This window comes from Triturus cristatus, chromosome 3_2 (assembly GCF_964204655.1).
Source record: "Triturus cristatus chromosome 3_2, aTriCri1.1, whole genome shotgun sequence".
In the NCBI taxonomy this organism is placed as follows: domain Eukaryota; kingdom Metazoa; phylum Chordata; class Amphibia; order Caudata; family Salamandridae; genus Triturus; species Triturus cristatus.
In genome coordinates, this window is record NC_140584.1 from 305888681 (window position 1) to 305912036 (window position 23356).

General features: G+C 48.1%; 1 protein-coding gene across 7 annotated transcripts in view; it reads left to right on the plus strand.

The window, feature by feature from the left end:
- The window catches only part of LOC146857231 (uncharacterized), a 479140-nt gene that overhangs the window by 446612 nt on the left and 9172 nt on the right, over positions 1–23356 (plus strand). For 5 of the 7 annotated variants that reach the window (XM_085647720.1, XM_085647723.1, XM_085647725.1 and 2 more), the window contains one exon: positions 21760–21856. The exons of 1 other annotated variant lie outside the window; for it this stretch is intronic. In XM_085647720.1, coding sequence (XP_085503846.1) covers positions 21760–21840 — 81 coding nt within the window. In that variant the 3' untranslated portion in view covers positions 21841–21856. Of the gene's footprint in view, positions 1–11361; positions 11489–21759; positions 21857–23356 lie in introns of all 7 variants that reach the window. One more of the 7 variants, XR_014979879.1, reaches the window with a different exon arrangement.

A 23356-nucleotide genomic window follows, 5' to 3' on the forward strand; every position in this document is an offset into this window, starting at 1 on the left:
CCCCCCCCCCTTCCTTCACAATAAAAATATGACATAACACAGCATAGCTGACATACTAAAATAAGAAAGGTAAAAAAATAAAAAGTAGCAAGGTAAATAGATTGACGAAGCATGGTATCAAAATGTAATACCTAACATAATCTTGGAATCTGGAGGGAGCAACCCTTGTTCTAGAAAAACATTCCAGGGGAATAAACTCCCTGGAATGAACAGGTACACTCCGATTACCATCCACAGGAGGCACAGCAGTGCAAGGTGTATGAACTCCAAATTTGCCTCTCACACACTCAGCTTTCGACCCTGGCACAACAGAAATAGCACATTTGTTCCAGATCTTGCCATTCTGTAACACAACCATGTGGTCTCTCACCTCCCTCACTCTAACCGGAGGAGAAAATCGAGAGAATCCCTTGCGAACAAGTACAGGTTTCTTCAACCTCACCCAGTCACCAATACACACCGGGGATACTCTGATACAATCCGACACATACTTGGACTGAGCAGCAGCCCTGACATCAGCCACATTGCTCAGCTTTTGCCGATCAACTTCCTTTCTTGACATCCAGTCTTAATTCATCTTAGAACTTAAAAAAGGTGAAAGGAGACATGCCTGTACTTGCATGGGGGGGGGGGGGGTAGTTCTCATTGCCCACAACATGCCAGAGAGATCCCCTCTCCAGTCCAAACCATTGATAAAAGCCAACTGTAGCTGATCCCTAACACGGTTCAGGCGCTCAACCAAACTGTTGCTGGATATGCTTGATTCCATGCTCCTTCAGAAATGCCTGCATCTCCACGGACAGCAACTGGGTGCCATTGTCAGTCACCAACTCTTCTGGGAACCCCTCACGAAGAAAGACTTCTCTGAAAAATTTGATGATGGTTGCAGAATTGATACCATCTGCAAACCTCACCTCAGGCCACTTAGACATGTAGTCAATTAACACCAAAGCGTATTTGGGAGAGTTTCCCATCCCACCAAGAGGGCCAGCTACATCAAAAGCCAACTTGCACCAAGGTGAATCTCTCACCACAATGGGATTGATAGGAGAAGGATAGGTTACACGCACCACAATCACGAACACAATGTTCAACGGGCCTATCCACACCCGGTCACCAAAAGTCTTCCCTAAGCCTCCGCTTCATAGCACGAATGCCCAGGTGACCCTTATGAGCCAGATCTAAGACTTTCTTGCGCATGGACTTAAGTACGACCAATAGCCCACCCCTCCGCAGAATCCCATCCACAAGAGACAATTCATCACACACTCTCTTGTAGAGAATCAATTCAGGAATAAGATTCATATTGTTGGGCCATCCATGAACCATGAAGTCTATCGCCTTGGTGATCTCAACATCTTCAGACAAAGCTAACTTCCAATCCGTTTCAGAGAGAGCAGTTCCAACAGAATCCGCCGTCATGGGACAGCACACACCATTTCCAAGTCCTCTCCAACATTGTCAACAGCAACCTCAGTGAGGGATAATCTGGACAGGCAATCAGCCACATGATTCTTCACACCAGCCACATATTCCAGACGACAATTAAACTCATTCAGTCTGTACTACCATTTAGCTATTCATGGAGTGGCCCTGCCACCCCCTCTGGTGGTAAAAAGATCTACCAAACGCTTATGGTCAGTTCTCAGAATAAATTCATTTCCCCCACAAGAAGTCCTGGAAATACTGTACACCCCACCATAAGGCCAGAGCCTCCTTCTCGATTGTAGAGTCGGTGTTTTCGGCCCCCCGACGTGCTCATGAGGCAAAAGAAAAGGTTTCCTCCTTATTATCAGTTCTCTTCTGCATAAGGATAGCTCCTAAGTCATCGTTGCTGGCATCAGTAGTAACGATACAACGATCATTGATATTAAACAACTTCAGGGGGCATGCTTGAACAATTACCTTCTTAAGGAGTTTGAAGTCACGACCACACTCATCTGACCACACATACTTAGCATTCTTTTTCAGAAGCTCACGCAAATGCACTGTTCTGTCTGAGAAGTTGGCCACATATTTCGCATAGTATTCAACCAGCCCTAGAAAAGAACAGAGCTGGTCTTTGTTCTGAGGTTCAGGTGCATTTCGGATGGCATCTAAAAGTTTTGCCTTTGGTTCAACCCTGTTTCCAGAAATGTGATGCCCCAAATAGTCTACACCATCTTGAAGAAACTTGGACTGGTCTTTCCTTAGCGTTAGACCACTAGAGTTGACTATCTCCAACACTTCCTTGACTCTAGAATTGTGCTCTAATTCAGTCTTGCCATGAATAAGTATGTCATCTTGGAAAAACACGGCTCCTGCAGTGCTCTTGAACAAATTTCCCATGAGACGCTGGAACACTGCAGAAGCCGATACCAGACCAAATGGCATACGTATTTAGCAAAATGCAGCTTCGGGTGTCACAAATGACGGGAGATGTCTAGAATCCTTAAACGATTCCACCTGATGATAAGCAGAGGAGATGTCAAGTGAGGAGAAGTACTTTGCACCCTCCAAGGTTGCTAGCATCTCATTGATGTTCGGTAAGGGCGGGCTGTCCACCCAAATGCAAGTGTTAAGGTCGTGCAAGTCCACGCACATTCTGAGAGACTTGTCCGCCTTGCGCGCCAGAATGATGGGAGACAACCATTCGGACCCCTCAATGGGCTCAATTACACCCATGGTGCACAAGCGCTCGAGTTCTCGCCAGAGTTCACCACGTAAACTCAACAGTACCTTGCGCACCTTATGTGCAATAGCATTTGCACCTTCCTTAAGAACAATACGGTGTTGAAAACCCTTAAGTTTTCCCAATTCACCACTAAAAATATCAGGATACATTTGAATCCAATCATCACCAGATAACCGTGCCCCAGTAACAGTATGCACAGGAGAGGCAGAGAAGGAATCACAAAATTGTTTAGCATCATGTTTAGACAGGACCATATCCGGATGGTTGGGATCTAGAATAATCCCAAGCTCACCTTGATCCTCCCATCCCAACAAATTTGCACCATCCTTCACAATGTACACTGTCCCTTGTGCAAAATTCCATTTGAATTCTAGATTTCCCTTAAACTTCCCAAGGACTTATACTCTTTTTCCACCATAGGCAAAGATTTTTATGCTGGACTTATCTACTGGAATGTTACCCAGTCTTTCCAAATCCTTGCTGTTGATGAGGGTAAATGGAGAACTAGAATCAGCAAGAAATTTTACATTTGAGCCGTTCAAGCTTATCGCACACGCAGGGGATTTCCTTTTACCAGGTTGAGTTATGGAAGCTATTTCTACCACACCATCTGACTGTATGGAGGAAGAAGACAACATTAATAACATATCATCATTATTATTATCCTCCCCAGAATCAGCATAGTCTTCCTCAATGGTCTTCACAGTTTGTGATGGTCCCTTGTGAGTCACAGTAGCCTCACATACACGTGCTAAATGTCCTTTCTTGCCACATTTAAAACAAGTTTGGGTTACTGCAAAACAAAACTTAAAATTTCCCAGGTGAGATCTGCTGCCACACCAATAACAAGAGAGGTTGGATCTTTCTGATTTGGGTTTGGAAAAACCGGCTGCAGGTTCAGAAATGCAAGGCACATTTGTGTTGTTGGGTTTAGAGCTAACTAACTTAACCTCGTTTGAAGGTGTAGCTCCACTCATCTCCTTCATACAAAACTGAGAATGGTTCTAGCTAAAGTTAGAGCTGTTTCCAAATCGGGATCCTTAGAAAATAAAAGTTTTTGCTGAATCTTCTTATCGCTGGTGCGTTCAGTTTGCTGGTCACAAATTATCTCATCTCTGAACTCTATAATTGCAAGTGACTGCTAAAGTTCTGAGAGCAGCTAAAAAATCATCGATTGACTCGCCGCAAAGTTGAGCACGTTGTAGAAATTTGTGATGCTCAAGTACTGTATTTCTTTTGGGATTGAATCTCTTGTCTAAGGTTTTAATAAGAGAAGCATACTCATCTATGATTAAATAATCGCCATCATCTCCCCCACTAACGTGTGCTCACAACTTCTAAGGGTAGAGTCTTTAAAATACTGCTCCCCTCTGAACCCAAATTATACACCAGTAGGGCTTTCTTCTTCTTTGAGACAAAAGTGTCCCCATCAATTGCTTCTAAATAAGCATCAAATGTCTCTTTCCACTGCTGCCAATTAATAGCAGGAGTGCCGGGTGATTGCAGAAAGGGAGGTGGTGCAGGCATGCGATCCATTGGATGGCCTTGAGTGGGTGAGTCGCTGCCTCAGAAGTCACAACCAACAAACAATCACTTGCAGGTAGAAATTGTAGGAGAGTAATGGAAGTATTTGCGACCAAATTACAATTAAAGAGAACAAAGTATGTGTCACAGTTGCATTTAGGGTGTTTAAACTTTTGAGAATACAACACAATGGGTGTACGTGTCACTGTTGTGAAAAAACACAAGAATAACGCATTGACACGCTTGGTGTGCATGTCACCGAAGAACAACTTGCGTATCAAAAAACAAAGAAAGGCAACTGCACTGTTGAAGTTTTCTGATGTGATACGCCAGGTGTGTGTGTCACCGTTAAATCACCACATTGTAGTACTTGAATGTACAATGAAAATGCTGGTTGAACAGCGCTGGAAGTACATCAAAGATGGCGCTTACGCTGCGTGCTTCACGTAAACTTCTCAGTCTGTGGATCACGCAGCTCACAAGCCTTTGTTATAGGGAGCGCGTGTGAAGGCGAGGATTAGAAAGGCGCATTTGAACTTGCAGTACGTTCAAACTTGCAGCGTGAGGAGAACACTTAAGAATCAAAGCGCGAGGCACAGCGCCGAGCAGGGAAAGTGTTTAAAATGATCAGAGTCTCACCGCATCCTTCTCCGAGAGTGCGATCTTCAGGATGGCATTCTCCGTCTCCATTAGATAAATCTTGGAAACGCTTAAGAGATTATCTTCCTAGAATCCACCAGACACGGCATCCAGAAGTCGCCTCGAAGTGGCAGGGCAACCACAACGTCCAGCAACACATGGTGGGGAAGACTGGGGACCGGACAACTCGTCGCCACTGAAAAGAAGACGAACAGGCAAGTAAGTTTTCCAGTCGTCTTTATTCAGTCCAGTCGCCCAGCTTGCCCTACAGCAACTGCTGAAACCTGCGCATCCCAGGTTCCACACAGGGAACACTAAGAAAGGAATACACGTGATGACAGGCACGAGATCCCAGCAGTTTTCTAAACTGATGCTGGAGTTCTTTGTTCGTCTCCCATCTCTTGTAAGTCATCTTAGCTTGATTCTACGTCCGGGCTGGAGGCGAGGATTATGCCTTCTTCTTCACTTTATTTGCACAGCAGCCATCATATTTAGGATTGTAACTTTTTATTGATTTCAGAAGAGGTAATAGTGAACAACAGCTGTCGCCTACATCGATGGGCCGGTGAGGAATAAGCAGTAAGTTATTGGTTCAGGTTACGTCAACCTGCACCTACATCCATAGGCCAGTGCACTATTCATGCGATCAGACAGAGCTGAGGGAATGGGGGGGGGGGGGAGGGGAAAAATAGGGAGGGAGAGATAGATCAAATTCGCATCAACCTTTAACAAAAAAAATGTGCTCAGGTTGCTTAGATGTAGACTCACTCTTTCGTTTCCCTTGGGTCAGCTGGGGATGTGGGGGGTGTAATCTGTAGTATGCGTTGGTATATTGGAAAGGTTAATTGTTGGAATTCTCCCGAAAGGTGCGTGATACAGGGGCCCCATCGTTTCTCAAATGTGGGCAAAGTGTGGTTCACTATGGCAGTCAATTTCTCCATCCCCAATAGGTCCCACAGTTTATGGAGCCAGTCCGCGTGGGTCGGAATTGCATCTGTACCCCGTTTAAACAACAGGACTTGTTTCGCAGCGCACAATGCCAGCGTGTAATGGGTAGGTTAAAGCGTTGGGCAACCCCAATATGACGTAGGCCGGAAAGCGGGGTATTTCCATATTTATCATTGTGTCAATGTCAGCCAGGACTTCCGTCTAATAACAATGAATTTTGGGGCAATGCCACAGCAAGTGAGTGAGCGTTCCTGAATGTGCGCAATGCCGCCAGCATTCATCCGACCTCCCCATCTGCCACTCAGCCAAGTACGCCGGGGTATAGTACCAGTAGTGTGCTAATTTTAATAGTGTTTCTTTGCCGCGGCACTTGTGGCGGATGTGCGCGCTCGGTGCAGGACGTCTAGCCACTCCTTATCCGTGAAGTTGCGTTCGCATTCTCGCTCCCAGCGCTTCCGGGCTAGAGTGCGCAGTGGTTTAGGTAGAGTATTTAAGAAGGAGTAAATATCCGATAAAAGACGGGAGTCATCTGCCCGAGTAAAAAGCCAGCGTTTAAACAAGGTGAACTTTCTGCTAGCATGTGGCTTAACCGTAGGTAAGCACACTGTGAGAAAGTGCCATCTTTCTTGCATGGTATGCCCCCACTTTTTGCTGAATTGCTGATGTACTTTGACTGAGTGTGCCCTGGGCTCCTGCAAATAAGGTACCCAGGGCCTGTGTTCCTTCCCTAAAACTGCATGAAGCGTAAACCCAATTGGCATCTCTGGCCACATGTCAGCCCCTGGTAAATGGTACCCTAGGTACCCAGGGCCCTGTGACAAGGGAAGGCCTCCAAGGGCTGCAGCACTTATTGTGCCACCCTTAGAGGCCCTGTACCCTGACACGCACACACTGCCTCTGCAGGCTGAATGTCTTGGTGCATAACAAAACGGAGTCGACATGGCACACATCCCTGTGTGCCATGCCCACAAACACACTGCCCTGGCATACCTCGGTCACCCCTCTAGCTGGGTGCACAATTCCAGTGGTGTGGGTACAGGTACAGGAGCCCTGTGCCCCTACAGTACCCAGGTCCATTCCTGGGCACTGTAAGTGCAGTGCTGCCATTAAGAGTATATGGTGCTGGCAGGTCGACAACACAAACTCCACATCACCATGATGGCTACACTGAAGACTGAGAAGTTTGGTATCAAACTTCTCAGCACATTAAACCCACACTGATGCCAGTGTGGGATTTAATGTAAGATGCACGGCAGAGGGCAACTTAGTTGCCCCCTGAACCTAACCTACAATCCACGTCCTGCCTGAGGGGCTGCTTAGGCTGCCTCACAGCAGACATGTTGCTGGACCCCTGGGTAGAGAGCCATCCGCTCTACTGGACCTGCAACAAAGCACATCCTGGACGAGGTGCTAGGTCTCCTCCCCCAGGATGGACAGGGGAATTTTCAAAGGCATGCCGCCTTTTTGAGCTTCTCCAGGCCACTTGCTGTACTCCGCAACTGTCCCTCACCGGTACTGACCCCCACTCTGGCGGAAAGACTGGTGGGAAACCCCAAGGGAGGAAAGGGGGTGTGCCAGCCTCTGCCAACCCCACCCCCCAGGTGGAGGAGGCGAGGTGAAGCACATCTCCGGGCTCTCGCCATCTTGAAGATGGGGAGCCCTGCCCAATCGGGACTAGGCTCCTGCCCCCCTCCTACTGGAGAGTGGCAGGATAGGGGGTGTACCCACCCCAGGTAAGGGACCCATTGGTCCCTGCCCTTTACCTACCTGTAACACCCCTAAATTTAGTATTTAGGAGCAACCTGAACCTTCCTTCCTCAGATCCCGATTCCGAACCAAGCAAGAAGATCAAGAAGAAAGAAGACATGCCGTGCAGCTGCTAACAAGAGGACGACACCAACTGACTTGGCCCCAGCCCTACAGGCCTGTCGACCCTCGAACCTGCTCCTGGTAAACCCCGGCGTCTCCAGTGGTCAGCAAACTCGAAAACCCCGGAGGACCTGACTGCCTTGTGACTCTAAAAGACTGAGACTCCCACGAGCAGAGGTTCTGCTCAAAGCAAGTAACAAGCCACTGGTGCCAACCAGGAACCATGACTCCTGCACACTCTGCACCCGCCAAGCCTGGCCTGTGCCGGAGTGGACAAAGACCACGAGGATGCCCCCTTGGCGACTGTGACCTCGAATCCAGCACCCAAGGACCCACCTTGACGCTCTTGACGATGCCTGCAGCCTCAGAACCAGGGACCCCTTCATCCGCGACCAGCTGAGGGTAAGATTTCCCGATGCGAAAAGACACCCCTGCACCCGGCGCCCTGCGGCCCCCTGTGCCCAGCTCCTGGGTGCCTACCTAACCTACAGCTTCCCAACTTAACTCTCGAAGTGGTGGTCGCACCTGAAGAATCTTCGTGCCCGAGCTTGCAGCCTTTGTTCTCCATTGAAATCCATGAAGCGCCCGACAGCTCAAAAGCACTCTGCACTCAGCTGCCTGAGTGCCCCTGGGAGTGCAACCTCTGTCCTATTTTTCTTCCCCACTTGCCCTGAGCAAGTGACCAGGAGCCCAGCTCCCACAGCCATGTGGCCTGCCTGCTAGCAGCCACCAACCAAAGTCCCCATGCCTGCCATAGGCTAACATTGGGCCTTGCTCTCTCTGCTCCCGGCTGCCCCTCTGCCGCTGAGGGTGTAAGAACTGTACCTACCTGACCCTGGGAGACCCCTGAGTCTATGCCCAGAACTTTAACTCTGCCAGTCGAGTACTTACCCAAAAGCCGATTCCTCACTTTTCCTCCATAGGGTAACATTGACTGGTTTCACTTGGAAATTCTTCTGTGTCGAGTTTTGAAACTTTAAAATATTCACTAAAAATCAGCCGATCAACGAAAATGAAATTACTCACCTGTTATCAGGAGAGATCCCAGTGCTGGGTCTTGGTGCCCAGCACTGACCCTGAAAAGTAATTGCAACCGTACTTACCGATAACTTGATTTTCCTCCATTGGATAACATTGCCTGGTTTTTGTCAGAAATTCTTCTAAGTGTCGATTTTTGAAACTTACAAATATTCCTTAAAAATCGTCTGTGTAACAAAAACGATTTCTTTCAACTGTTTAGAGGAGATGCACCAGTGCTGAATCCAGGATCCAGCATGGAGTAAGAAAAAGTAACGATAACCCTACGTACCTGCTAAGTTAATTTCCTCCCGTAGGATAACATTAGTGATTCTATGGGAAAAAAGTGTAAACTTTTGAAATACAATAATATTCCATAAAAATCATATCTGTAACCAACACTTATTTACTTACCTGTTTCCAGGAAATGTCCCAGGACTGAATCTAGGATCCAGTCCTGTGTTTAGAAAAGTAATCCTAAAAGTAATTAATTGCATTTACTTAGAAATTCCCATTGAGCTCAATGTTATAATTAGGCTTTCCTGTTTTCAGTTTCTATTTTTGGCACATCCTGGTGGTGTTTTTTCAGTGTTTTCCAGTGATTTCAATACCTCAACAAAACAGTGCTTTTCAGTGGGTACTCATTTTCGCGACATAAAAAACAACTGAAACAGTGTTTTACCGGTGTTTATGGAACGATTTGCTTTTATTGTTGCTTTTTCCATTTTCTTCAGAAATTGTATACTGCTCTACATTTCAGACTGACGAGGCGTCGAAGCGCTTTTTCAACGAGTAGCACTCCGGAACCCATAAAGGATTAGTGTTGAATTAGTATAGCGAAATGTGAAAGTAATTTGAGTGGTGGATATTATGTAAGTTATTTTGATTGAGAAAGATAGCAGAGGAATAGAAGGGGTAAAAAGGTTTGCATTTATATAGTGCTTGTTACCCCCGATGGGGTGTTGAAGCGCTTTTTTGGCGAGTAGCATGCTACTCCAGAACCCATTAAAGGATTAGTGTTGAATTAGTATAGTGAAATATGAAAGTAATTTGAGTGGTGGATGTGTTAGTCGGTTATTATTATTATGAGTAGTAGTAGTAGAAGAAGCAGTCGCGGCTCCTCGTGGGAGTGCTGCAGGGGAGGGGCAGGGTGGGGGGTAGTATACTCCGGCATAAGGCCGAACAGAGTTCAGTTAATAAATTAATAAATAAAATAAATTTCATTGCGTGAGCTGCAATGCATCGATGCAATGCAGCGTGCGCAATGAAATTCGTTTTATTTATATATTTATTAACTGAACTCTGTTCGGCCTTATGCTGGAGTGTGCTACCCCCCCACCCCCCCCACCGCCACGCAGCACTCCCACGAGGAGCCTCGACTGAGGAGGAGAAGTCATCCTTATCTATTATAACTACCATTAGGTCGTTATTACTATCCCTAATATTATTGTTTAATTTATCATTACTTTTTCTATGATTATTATACACATTACAAACACTCTCTTAAATGAGAAAGCTGGTCTACTCCCATACTTTTCAGACAGATGGACTAACAAATGATAAGTTTGAGAAAGCTGACTGGATTGTCACAACTATTCATTAAAACTGTGACAAAAAACCTTGATATCATATCTTTGCAATGCATCTGTTGTAGCGCTTTCTCATTTAAAATCCATTTTCAGGTGTTAGAAACTGGGTTATACGGTTTAAAACCTGAATTATAGTTCGCACAGTTATTTACACAACATTTGCTGTTAATTTAGCTAACTAATAATGATCTCAAAGTCACTTTTTTCGGTCAAAACTAGGGAACTGGATACCAGTTTGTCACAAACATGCTCTTCACTTGCACGTGCAATTCAGTCCCCCGAGATCTGGATCAAAGCCACACCTAGTTCAGTGAAAAGAAAAACAATCTCCGTTTGCCTGCATCACCAGCATTAAATATTCCAGAGTGCTCCCTCGAGGAAATCTGATTGGATTTTGAGAAATACTGTGACAATGCAGGCCTTGCAAATAAGGTCACTGGATTCATGCAATTTTTACGGCTTTAGCGTTTTCTGCACAATTGTGGATTTGTCCCATTTGCCACAAAATCTATCATCTTCAGCTCAATCTGCAGATTTAGCAACAACAAAAAAAACTGTTTCTAGCTCTAACAGAAAAAAAAGTTGTAAAAACGCAGCAACACGTGATACCGAGAGGTGGAAGGACATTTGTGTGAAGGTTGGCTGGCCCATTTTCTGTTGCTTATGGCTGTATTAGGGTGTTAAACTTGTACAAACAATGCGAAACCTTTACCCAGACAGTATTAACGTGGGTCAAAATAACGAAAATAGTGAATCAATACTATCACAAAATGTGGCACATTAAGCTGCATAAGTGGCATTTTTTTGCAGGTTAATGTAGTCAACAATGCCACATAATGTGACCCTCTACTGCCTCATAATACCAGTAGCCTTACTTTTCAACCACATACATGCAGTTGTAGATGAGAAAATAGCACGTCGTCAAACCAACAGACGGGACCGCGTTAGTTTAAGGCCACACGCACAGTGAGGGTGGGGTGGCCCAAGCAAACACAAAACACCTCTTGCATGAAAAACCTTTCGCATTCTCTGACACGCAGAGCAAATACAGTTACACAAGTCAAGGACTCACTGCCACTCTGTCACTTCTATTTATACTAGGCAGCGCACAGGCTTGTGCCCCATCAGTCCTACAGTGAAATCTGACCTGTGCTTGACATCCCGTGCAAGGAAGAGGTGTGAAGAAAACCCCTGACTCCCAGCAGGCGCGGTGACAGGCCTGTTCCAAGTGAGTTCTCTATATTCTTAGCATGACTAAATGGTGAACGTAAGCACGCTGATGAAAAGGCTGTGGAGGGCCGACATTTTTGTTTACGAACTTCAGGAATTCTTTCAGAAAAAAAACTTGCATATACACACGACGGCCACAATACTGCACGTGAGTTAGGCTTTTATGTGAAAGTATGCAACTTTCGCCCTGCAAGGACCGCCACTGTCCATGATTAATCGCAAGGTAGCACAATGAAATACAAAAACAATAACAAAAATGTACACACTTACCTTGCTGCTGGTCCCGCTGATGGTCTTTTGAAAGACCTGTGAAGTACTCGGGTGAAGCCGCAGTAATACAGATGGCAGACCACAACAGCTTCTCTCCCCCCACGTGAGCCAGGCAGGGGGCCTGGTGGTGTTCTGGCCCTTGGGCCATTCACACCTGGGCTCCCCATGTGCTGGGCCTACCTAGAAGCAGTGTTTTCCCCTGACACCTACTTCCCAGGCCACCACAGGCAGGCCAATGGGGGTTTGGAAACATGGGATGCCGGGCCTTCCGAACTGCTTCCTTCTCTGTAACGCTTTGGCTCCATCAAGTGACCAAGTGGTGCAACAATGAAAATCAGTGACACTCGGTTTAAACCAGGTCAGCTGATTTTCATTCGGTAGGGTACTCTCGGGCACAGTCGGTTTTAACCGACTTCCGGACAGCCTAGTTATAATTGTGTTTGAATTGTGTTGCCTGTTGCAACAACTGTAACTATTGCATTCAAAACTCTATTGCCTATTGAAAGTATTTATTTAAAGCATCTCATTCTGAGAAAGTATATTTTGATACCAATTGTTGGTTCTAAAATAAAACAAGCATATATTTTTTATATATAAACCATTGGCCTAGAGTTCAGTTATTGAGTGTGTGAGACCATTTGCTGACTGAGTGTGTGCAACAAATGCTTTACACTGTCCTCTGATACTGCCTTACTGCTCGACCAAGCTACCACTTTAGAGAGTAAGGTTATATCTAACTTTAGCCTCTGCCAAACCTCTGGGGACTGTGGACTCTGTGCACACTGAACCTTACTTTGGTGCAGTATATACAGAGCCACTTTCTTACACACACCCAGTGCCGGACCGCTAAGTAATGCCAATGCTCGGAGTTCAGGAGTCCAAAGTCCCTTTGGAGTGCCTCAAAAGCCAACAGGCTTTACTTATCAAACAGCTCTCCCAGTCACTTACACTGTGCTTCCTGCCAGGGCGCAAAAGATTTCTCCGACATTACCGGAGGTAAGTCTGGATTACCTATGATCGGCATAAGCGGTGAGATAAGCGTGGAAAGTTGGTAGACGGGACACACTCTGTCCCAGACCCCAACAGTTGCCCTAACCACCGGTGAGATATATACCCCAGGTGGGAGGTATTTACGCTGTAGCCACGGCATCTTCCAGATATGGATGCCGGCTACCGTCTTGTCCAGGAAGCACCAGTGTTTCTCGGTCATTAGATGCTGCCATTCGACTATATAGCGGAGCTGAGCGGCTTGATAATATTTCTTCAGGTTAGGTATTCCCAGCCCCCCCTTGGCCAGCGGCAGGTACGTGCGCTCTTTCGCCATTCCAGCCAGCTTACCCGCCTATATGAAGGTCTCCAGTGCATCCTGCAATTTCTGCAAGATAGCGGAAGGAGGCGGTAACAGCATAACTTAAATCAGGTAGAGAATTTTCGGTAAAGGGGTCATTTTCACTGCCGCGATGTGGCCCACCCAAGAGAGTGGGCCCCCCGCCACGATTGAATAAGGGATCGGACGGTGTGCAACAGAGTCTCATAGTTATGGGTGATCGAGCTGTCTATTGTGGGCAGTATTTGGATGCCCAGGTACTGGATACCCTGCCATGACCATTGGAAGGGGAATGCGGCTTCTAAGTGAGCTTGCTCCGCTCGTGGTATAGTACTCTTCAGGGCTTGTGTCTTGGCCTTGTTTACCTTGAAATCGGAAGCCTCCCCAGACCGCGCCAGTTCCTCCAGGAGGGGAGGGAGGGAGCCACATGGGTTAATGATAATCAGTAGGACATCGTCTGCGTACAGAGCTATTTTGTGGGATTGGCCCCCCCCATCCATATGCCCTCTATCTGCCGGAGACGGTGGATGCATTCTGCCAGGGGTGAAAGGGGGCAACCCTAGCGAGTCTCTCTAACAACCGGGAAGATCGAAGATTGTGTATTAATGACCCGCACCCGTGCTTTGTGGTCCGCATAGCCCGCCCCGACCCAACGCTGGAACCTTGGTCCAAAGCTCACCGCTCTCAGCACCCCATGGAAGAAGGGCCAATGAACACGGTCGAAGGCCTTTTTGGGAACTTCGGACAGGAACAACGTTGGAACCCGAGAACTCTTGAGTTTTATCCAATAGATGAAAGAGCCGATTAGTATTGTCACTACAGGTACGACCCGGTATGAAGCTGGATTGATCAGGCTCTATGATTACTGCCAAGCGCATCGATTCTGAAAGTTCCCCCGATTCGCTAAAGAAGTTATAGAGGCGAGTTAAAATGGGAGCCAGAAGGGATGCGTACTGCTTATAAAAGGCCGCTATAAACCCGTCCTGCCCCGGCGCTTTCTCTAGCTGCAAGCGACCTATCGCATCTAGCACCTCCCTCTCCGAAATGTCCTTTTCCAATTGGTCAGCATAAAAGGACAGTAATTTTGTGACCCGAGCCGGTGCAATGTATGAGGTGCAAGCGTCTGTGTGGATGTCCCCGGGTGCATAAAATTGTGCATAAAAGCTGCCAAACTCTGACGATACATCTTTATCCCTCGTAAAATGGCATCCATTGCTATCTATGTCCGCCTGTACACGTCTAGAGTGCGCCTGTGCCCGCAGTCTATGCGCCAATAATTTCCCTACCTTATTGCCCCCTGCATAGTACTTCTGTTGCGTTCGTAGCAAGGCATACCCAGCCGCATCCATATCTAGTCCAGTAAGCTTTTTCCACGCTGCATTTAACTGCCGTCAATTTTTTTATGGGTGGTTACTCGGCTGTGCTCTTCCTCCATCTCTTTCACACTGGCTTAGAGCGCCGCTTGCTTGGAGGCCCTGTCCCTGTTAAGCCTTACCGCTATCGCAATGTATATCCCACTAATGACTGCTTTAAGTGTTGTGATCGCCGTGTTCGGCGTGTCATTGAGAGAAATATAGTCAACTATCGCCTTATCTACCTCTTTTGCCGCAGCATCATAAGTGAGCTGTTTAGCATTGAGGCGCCACGTTTTTCTAGTCTGGTGTGCAGCTGGGAGGTGAATATTTAACCGAATCGGGGCATGGGCAGAGATGGCTGCCAAGTCTATCGTGGCGTCGACTCCTCTTGGGCGCAAAGGAACCGAAACCAGAAAATAATCTATTGGAGCATGAGATTGGTGGGCTGCGGAAAAGAAGAAATAAGACCTCGATTGGGGGTGCTGTGTAAGCCATATATCAGTAAACCCAGCTTCCTTAACCCAGCACACCCCCTGTGGAGACAACATCCCAGGGGGCCCTGAACGAGAAGGGGACCTATCTATAGCTGCATCCAGGACCAAATTGAAGTCGCCCCCTACTATCAGGTTAGGATCTGGAGACGCCAGTACCTCACCAAGTGCTTGGCAAATCAAGAGTTCCTGCTTTTCATTGGGAGCATAGAGGGAAGCAATAGTGAATGTGTGGTGAGCCAGAGACACCCTCAAAGAAAGCAGCCGCCACGGGAGTTCAGCTTGCACTCCTTCAACCCTCCCTTGAAAGTGTGTAGCCACCAGGATCGCTACTCCTGCCTTTTTTCCTGTCCCGGAGACCAATACTGGCGATCGAACCACTGCGATTGGATTCTGTGGGAGTCCTGTTTCAATAGGTGCGTCTCTTGTAGGAGCCAAAGATCACCTCGTGCCGCCCTAAGTTGGTTGAGAATTGCTACCCTTTTAGCCAGTGAATTGCGACCCCGTACATTCAGACTAAGTATCTTTACGATGGTACCTTAGAACAGAGCCCCTGCACAGATTCCCAGCTACCCCTGTATAGCTCCCAACCCCCAACTGAAATACACAGTGAGTCTGCCCGAAGAAGAGGAGAGCACAGAAACATGAAAGAAACATAACAACAGAGATTGAAAAAAAATGAACAAAAGCACCAGGAGGTGCACAACTTGAGAATGTGTAGAGAGGGTACATATCACTGATTGTCCGTGGGAGAGAAACAACGAATGGGAAATCTCCGTCCCCGCCGCTACTGGGCAAGTAGAAAGCACAAAAATGTCCCCGGAGGGTGGCCACCCATTACCCCCTCTGGAGACGAAGCATTGAGTGGGATGCCGCTAGTGGTCAAAAAGTTGCCGCAGCAGCTCGGAGTGTTCCTTGATGCTTTCAGTTTTTGTGGGCTTCGAGAGCTGCGACAATGGAGAATTTCTGGTGCGGCGTAGTCTCCGGACATCTGCCGTAGATGCTTGTGAGCTAGTGCGTGGTGGGGAAGAATCTTGATCCAGAGTTAGACCCAAAATGTCCACCGCCTCCGCGGATGCGCCGGTCACTCGTGTCTTCCCATGCCAAGCGAATATTAACCGGAATGGGTGGCCCCATCTGTATCTCACTCCTTTGCCCCTCAGGAACGCTGTGACAGGTCGCATATTCCTTCGCCTCTGGAGAGTAATGATTGATAAGTCCTGGTACAAGTGGACCTTGTGGCCTTAAAAAAAAAACATGGAGCTGGTCCCGCACTGCCGCCATAATAAGCTCCTTCTGGGTGTAATTATGGCGACACGTCGAAATGTCCTGTGGGGCACCTGGAGAGTTAGAGGGACACCCCGCTCTGTGTCCAATCCAGAAGAAAGTCTTTCCCCTCCAAATTCGGCACAATGTGTCTGAAGAGGCGCAGAACATAGTCCTCCAGGCGACCTGCATCCGCCCACAGAGGCGCCTTCTTAATGCGAATTTTAGACAGGCGGGATCTGTTTTCTAAGTACTCAGATGCAAGTTGAGGTCCGCGTTGCGATCCTGGAGTTCCAGATTCTCCCTGCGGCACTCCTCCATCTCTTCGTCTCTGGAGTCGGCAGTGCATTCTACAGAGTCCACCCTCTGTTCTAGCTCCCCCAGGTCATGCCGTAGGTCTTTAACTTAAGTGGCCATGTCCGTTCTGAGGGCCGCGATATCATTCCGCAGTGTGCCGATGGGTGCTTCCATAAAACCCCCTGTGATCGTGCCTCGTTATCTGCCTCTGGACGCAGTGGCGAGCCAGATCCGCTTGCTTCAAGGATGGGCGCTGTGGTCCCCAGTTTCTTGGTAGAGCCTTTACTCAAGACGTCCTGGATGGAGGCATTGTCCTTCTTTAACCGTGCCGTGGCCATGGCGGGTCGGGGGGGCACCACCGACACCCCACTCGAGGCGATCTCGATACAGGGGAGGGCCGCATAGAAGACGTCGGCCGGCAAGCTTCCAGACAAAAGAGTGAAGTCCCTCTTGGCTTTACGCTCTTACCAGGGAGGCCCGGGAGCTGAACGTCGCTACACGTAACCAGGTCCTAGCGCTCCAGGGGGCCCACACCTGGCCGCTCGTTGTGATCCACTGCGATCTGGGATACAGGCGCAGCAACCGTCCAGGGTGGCCTGGCCGCCACAAACGGGAATCCTCACGTATTGAATCTGGTCCAGATCACTCAGCTCGCTGCAGCCGGGCCTGGGGGGGGGGGGGGAGGGGGAGCCGATCCAGATATCCCAGGCACCTCTGCCCACTCAATAGCGTCACTCACTATACTCAGGGCACCCTCGGAGGGGAAGACTGCTCACCAGCCACCGGTATGGAGTCTCACCTTTCCTGACATTCGCAGACACTGCCGCCGTCACCGTGTAATCCCTGGCGCCCAGAGCCCTCCACGCCCAGTCCGATGCACTCTGGCAATGTCCACCGGCTCCAAACCTGGAGACTGGCTCACCTCCACCGCTAGCAACGTGCTGGGCCCTTTCCGATCTGCTGAGACCATCGCTCCCTGCACTCCAGGAAATCGAGGCTCAAACGACTGCCATTTGCCAGCACTACGGGGGTTGCACAGGCGCGTGCTGTACATCGCGGCGGACTCAGCCCCCACCGCTGGGACGTCGGGCACAGGAGTCTATTGCACCAACCTCCCGTCTCCTATGTCAGCCGCCGTCTCGCGCCCCAGCCGATCCAAAGCGGAAGAAAGATATCTTCCTGAGAGCCGCTCCGCTCACTGATCCTCTCGGCCTTGGGATTCACGCAGCCGCCATCTTGTCTGCACTCGGCGGCAGCGTGGGTGTGAATTGCAGCTTGGCGGCGGCTCCAGCCTCCACCGCCATGGCCGCCAGGTACAAGGCTCAGGCCCACCGACTATCGGCCCTCTGTGGTGCAAAATGGGGGCAGGTACCCCCCGGGAAACGATGAAAGGAAAGCCGGTGCGGCGGAGCTCCGCGGTCCTGCTACCGCACAGGCGCCATCTTGGACATGCCCCGGTGCCATCTTGGACACGCCACCATATCTAAAACAATACAAACCACATTTCCCATGGAACCCTGGGAAAAATGGAGTATAAGAAATAACATCCTATCAGGAACAGTCTTGAACATCCAATCCGGAGGCCCCACAAGCCTAACATAGTCCTCCTTCACTGGCCCTTCACCCTCTTACTTCGCTGCTGCGTAGCCGAGATAAGTACCTCATACCTTTCCTGGCTTTAATTGTGCATTTACACCCGTTTTGATGGTAACTATTGAATTGTGTGTATTTATTAAATTGATTTGATTCCAATTTTATCCAGCGTTTATCATTTGTTTAGCAGCTCAGGGCCACAAGAGCGTTCTTCGCTTTTACTACGAGGAGTTTCACTTGGCGCACCGTGTTTGCCTGAACTGCTGGCCTGAGGGAGACACCCTGGTGGGGTCGGTAACGGATCGATCTTTTTCTCTGTGTTCAGGCCGATCACACTCTATTCACTCTGGCTGCAGAGTCTGTATTGGCACCATTTTTTTCATACGCTCTGTAGGGTCTGTATTGTTTAGGCCCCAGAGGCCTGTAGGGACACCAACCCACGCCGGCTCTTTGTAGACTTTGCACCAAAGTTAAGTGTCCCAGGGCTTAGACCCACTCTAAAGTTGCAAAGCTCTCGCATTATTAGAATTTTGGGCTACCACCCAGCCCACCAGTAAAAGTTGCCTCCTCGTAAGAATCCATTTATTATGTCACCCACACTTCCCTTATTAAGTCAATACCTCTACCGCCAGTTTGCCTAGGCATTTGCAAACATAGCCCCCCCCCCCCCCCCCCCTTCCACTGAAAGGTAGTAGGGCAGCTGGCAAAGGTTTCCCAGGTTTGGACTTCCATCACGGGGGACGTGTGGGTCCTACAGACAATTTGGGGATTCCCCAGAGAGTATTTCGGGGAACCCTCCCAACGAGCCAGACCCCGCCCCATCCAGTTCTCACAACAGGATGCCGCCCTAGTGGACGAAGAGCTCGCATCCCTCCTCACCAAGAGCGCTATTTCCCTCTCCTTTCCCCACCCCTGAGGGTTCATCAGCAATATTTTTCTGGTTGACAAGACCGACTGGAGCCAAAGACCGTGATAAACCTCAGCGAGTTTGAGTGGGTGGTTTACCACCATTTAAAAATGGAGGGGATTAATCTCCTCAGGGATGTCCTATGACCCTTGGATTGGATGATATCTCAAAAACTTCTACCTGGTCATTCCGATTTTCCCACCTCACGGCCAGTTCCTCCAGTTCATTTATAGGCATCAGACGTACGAGTTTGCTGTCCTCCACTTCGACCTATCCTCGGCCCCATGGTGCTTCACCAAGGTTCTCAAGCCGGTGGTGGAATAACTCAGGGCTCAGGGTATACGAATGGTTGTATACTTAGACGATTTGCTCCTAATGGACCCATGCCCTCGTCAACTGCTATCCCACCTCCGACTGGTGGTGGATCTGCTTTAGAGCCTAGGTTTTGTGGTCAACGAGCAGAAGTCACTCCTATCTCCTTCTCAGAATGTGACCTTTCTAGGATTCATGATAGGCTCCACCTCATCTACTCTAAGCCTTTCCTCCAGAAAGGTAGCAAAGATTCGGCACGAGTTAAGGCATACTCTGACCATCTAATATGAGAAGGGGGACTTCTCTCTGCATCGATCCAGGCCATCTTTCTGGGACCTCTACTCTAGGGCTCTGCAGCGTCGGACGGCTGCTCACCAATGCAGAGGTTGCCCCTACTCTCACAAGGTGCCGCTTTCCGAGGAGGCTCGAGAAGAAATCCAATAGTGGTTAGACCACATGGAATGGCCGAGCAATCATCGGATCGGCCCCAGACTTGGTTATAGAATCCGACGCCAGCAGGGTAGGCTGGGGGGGCCAGATGCAGCGCTGTTTCTACAGGAGGTTTGTGGTCTCAAGACAAACGATGGTTACATATCAACTGCTTAGAACTTCTAGCAGGCTCGTTCGCAGTCCGTTGTTGGACGAGAGATTCTATCCAGTCATGTGTCCTTCTGAAAATGGGCAACATTTTGGCGGTCCACTATATCAACCACTTAGGGGACACACTGTCAAAAGCCCTCTTGGACCTTGCGCCCGGCTTTTGGCAGAACTGCCTTGACCATCAGGTTTCGGTCACGGCGGAGTACTTGCCGGGCCGGGAGAACCAGGTGGCGGACTTCCAGTCCCCCATCTTCAGGGATTCCAGCCTTTGGAAGCTAAACCCAGAGGTTTTTGCAACATTGAGCGACCATTGGGGTCCTTTCTCGGTCGACCATTTTGCCTCGAGACTGGACTACCAGCTTCCCTGCTTCTTCAGCTGGAGGCCGGACCCACTAGCGGTGGCCAAAGATGCCTTCCTGCAGGACTGGAATCAAGAGAAGGGGTATGCTTTTCCCCCCCTTTACAATGATCGCAATTTGACAGCGCAGGTCAGGAGACAACGGGTGGAAGTGGTTCTGATCAATCCCCTTTGGAGATCGCAAGTTTGGTTTGCGGTTCTTCTGTAACTTTCTTGGGATTCTCCAATCCTGCTCTCCGGGTTTCCGACTCTCCTCTTGAATCCCGACCAAGTTCCCCGTTCACTGATTCAGGGGAACTCGTTGTGGCCCATGGCGTGGCGGATTACCGGAGATGATGGGAGATCCCAGGCCTTTCGCAGAAGGCTGAAACCTTCATGTCCAAGGCTTGGACGGACAGCACTCTCGAGCTACAAATCTGCATGGGGCAGATGGTCCCGTTGGTGTATGCAAAGGGACCTTCATCCCCTGGACATGGATTTCTAGCTCACTTAGGTTATAACGGTTTGGCCTATAGATCAATTAATACTTTCCGGTCAGCAATTTCAGCCGGGCACGTCCCGATCGATAAGGCGGCGGTGGGGGAACACCCACTGGTATGCAGACTGTTACGAGGTATCAGGTTTTCCCTACCTCTGGAGACCTGCTACTCGGCCCTTTGGGACGTTTGCCAAGTTATCAATCTGTTCCTTTCCTGGCAACCGAATCATTTTTTGCCCAAAAAGGAATAGTCGGCAAAGCTGGCTAAGCTGCTCTGCCACATCTCTTGCCGCCACGTCTCTGACGTGAGGGCATTAGATATCACAGGCAGGGTATTCTCCCCAACTGGAGTAACTTTCACTCTCCACAGAAGAAGGAAGTGCCATACAAGAGTCATTACTAATCAAGAATTCCCGGACTCTCCTAAGCTGTGTGTTTTTCACCGGTGCTTAAAGGCATATGAGGAAATGACTGAAGAGATCCATACTCCTTATTGCCTTACGTAAGCCCTTTAAGTCTGTTTCTTCCCCCACCATAGCTAGGTGAAATAGGTAGGTAATGCAACAACCTGGTATTGACCTTCGGATTTTTGTAGCACACTTGGCATGAGGCGCTATGGCCTCTAAAGCATTTGGCTTGGGTGCCCGTTTGGAGGATATCCTCAAGGTGGCAGATTGGTCTAAGGACTCTACCTTTAAGAGGTTTTACTTTAAGCCGGTGCTTAACATGGCTCACCTCCTCACCTCCAGTTCTGACAAAGAATGAAAAGTTTACTAGCTATCGTAACGGAAAGTTTCAATTCTATTAAGGACTCGGAGGCAAGGATTATTCCACCACAAGGATTTCCTCAGGAGATCGCCTTACCCGTATTTGAGTAAGTAATACATTTTGAGTTTAAAATGATCTAGTTGGACGCATTTGACTAGATTGCACAATACCTGCTTTCGCTGTAATTTCTCCCACAGACTTTAGTGGTTAAATGCCTAGGTGGTGACAGTGTTCCTTGCCTTTGTAGGATGTAATGCAACTAAACAGGATTCATGATGGTGATCCAACGGCTGACCTCGCACGACGAAAGAGGGTGAAGAGGCAGTGAAGAAGGACTATGTTAGGTTTGTGGGGCCTCCTTATTGGATGTTCAGGACTGTTTCCTGATTGGATGTTGTTTCTTGTACTACATTTTTCCCAAGGATTCATGGGAAATGTAATTTGTATTGTTTTAAATGTGATGGCTGCTGTGAAAATAAAGTGAAGAAAGAAGGCATAATCCTCACCTCCGAGTCCTTAATAGAATTGAAGCTTTCCGTTACAATAGCTAGGAAACTATTCATTCAGTGATTGAAGCATCTTTATATGAACCCTTTAAGTCTGTGGTCCACTTACTTGCTGACAGTACTTCCGCTTGCTGTGATTCTGGAGGCCACACATGAGAATGAATTTTATGTGCAGAAAAAAGTGGAAAACCAGTGGAATTAGGGATGACATTATTATAGGCATCTCTGCAATACCAGTCAATGGTACCCAGTCTTGCGAGCCATTCATCAGAAAACATCATAGATGTTGTTTACCAATTTGGTTAAGTTACACCATTTGTCAATCTGTTTATGAATGATAATTGGTGGATTTGAAATTAATTGCTCTAACTTGTTTTGGTAAGGCATTCACAAATCTTGATGTGAATTGAGGGTTTAAGACTGTGATGATTATTTTGGATATTCCACGCAATCTGAAGATTATTCTACAAAATCTAAATGCCTGTTCTTGGGCTGTAGGAAGTGCCTTCAGCAGAATGAAGTGACCTATCTTCCGGCGCATGATTACGGTGACTAATGTCGTGTTATACCTTTTGGGAGTATGGGAGTTTTATTATAAAGTTCATCATTGTTTAATCCCATAGTTTCTGGTGGTTGTATAAACCCACAGGGGCTTTTCTTGTGACACTTACAAAAGCACATATTTTGCAGTTTGACTGGAATTACTTTACACTGCCCTGTAATTGTGGCCACCATTGTGGTGCTAGAGGCACTCTTATGGTCTGACACCACGTGATGACCTTTGACTACCATCATTTTAATTGACTTTGGTGTTTTACTTTACCCTAGAATGAATGTACGACGTCCTGCATAGGACTTGTTTCTCTTGAAGGTTTCGTTCTTGTAATCTTGCATTCTTACAGTGGGAGCTGTCACAGAGTAGAACAGCCTTGCCAAGAACAGAACGTGCGGGATGTGCATTTGAAAGTATGGGAGAGAGAGAGGTGTGGAATGTACTTTTTGGTCTCGAAGTACAGTGTTATAAGCAGTGGTGCACAAATGTGCACTGTGTTGTACATTGAGAGATGAAGCATGAGATGCTATGAGCAGCAGTGCTCAAATGTGCATTATGTTGTACAGTGAGAGATGAAGTATGTGATGCTATAGGCAGTGGTGCACAAATGTGCATTGTGTTGTACATCGGGAAGTATTATGAAGTTCTTACTATTGGCTTTGCCATGGCCTCATGTCATCCTGAATTCTGACTCTGCCTTGCTTGAGCTTTTCTAAGGGCACAGACAGGCCCCTAGAGTGTTTGCAAGTTGCTTGGGTTAATCACTTTCAAGGTTTGTTTTGTGA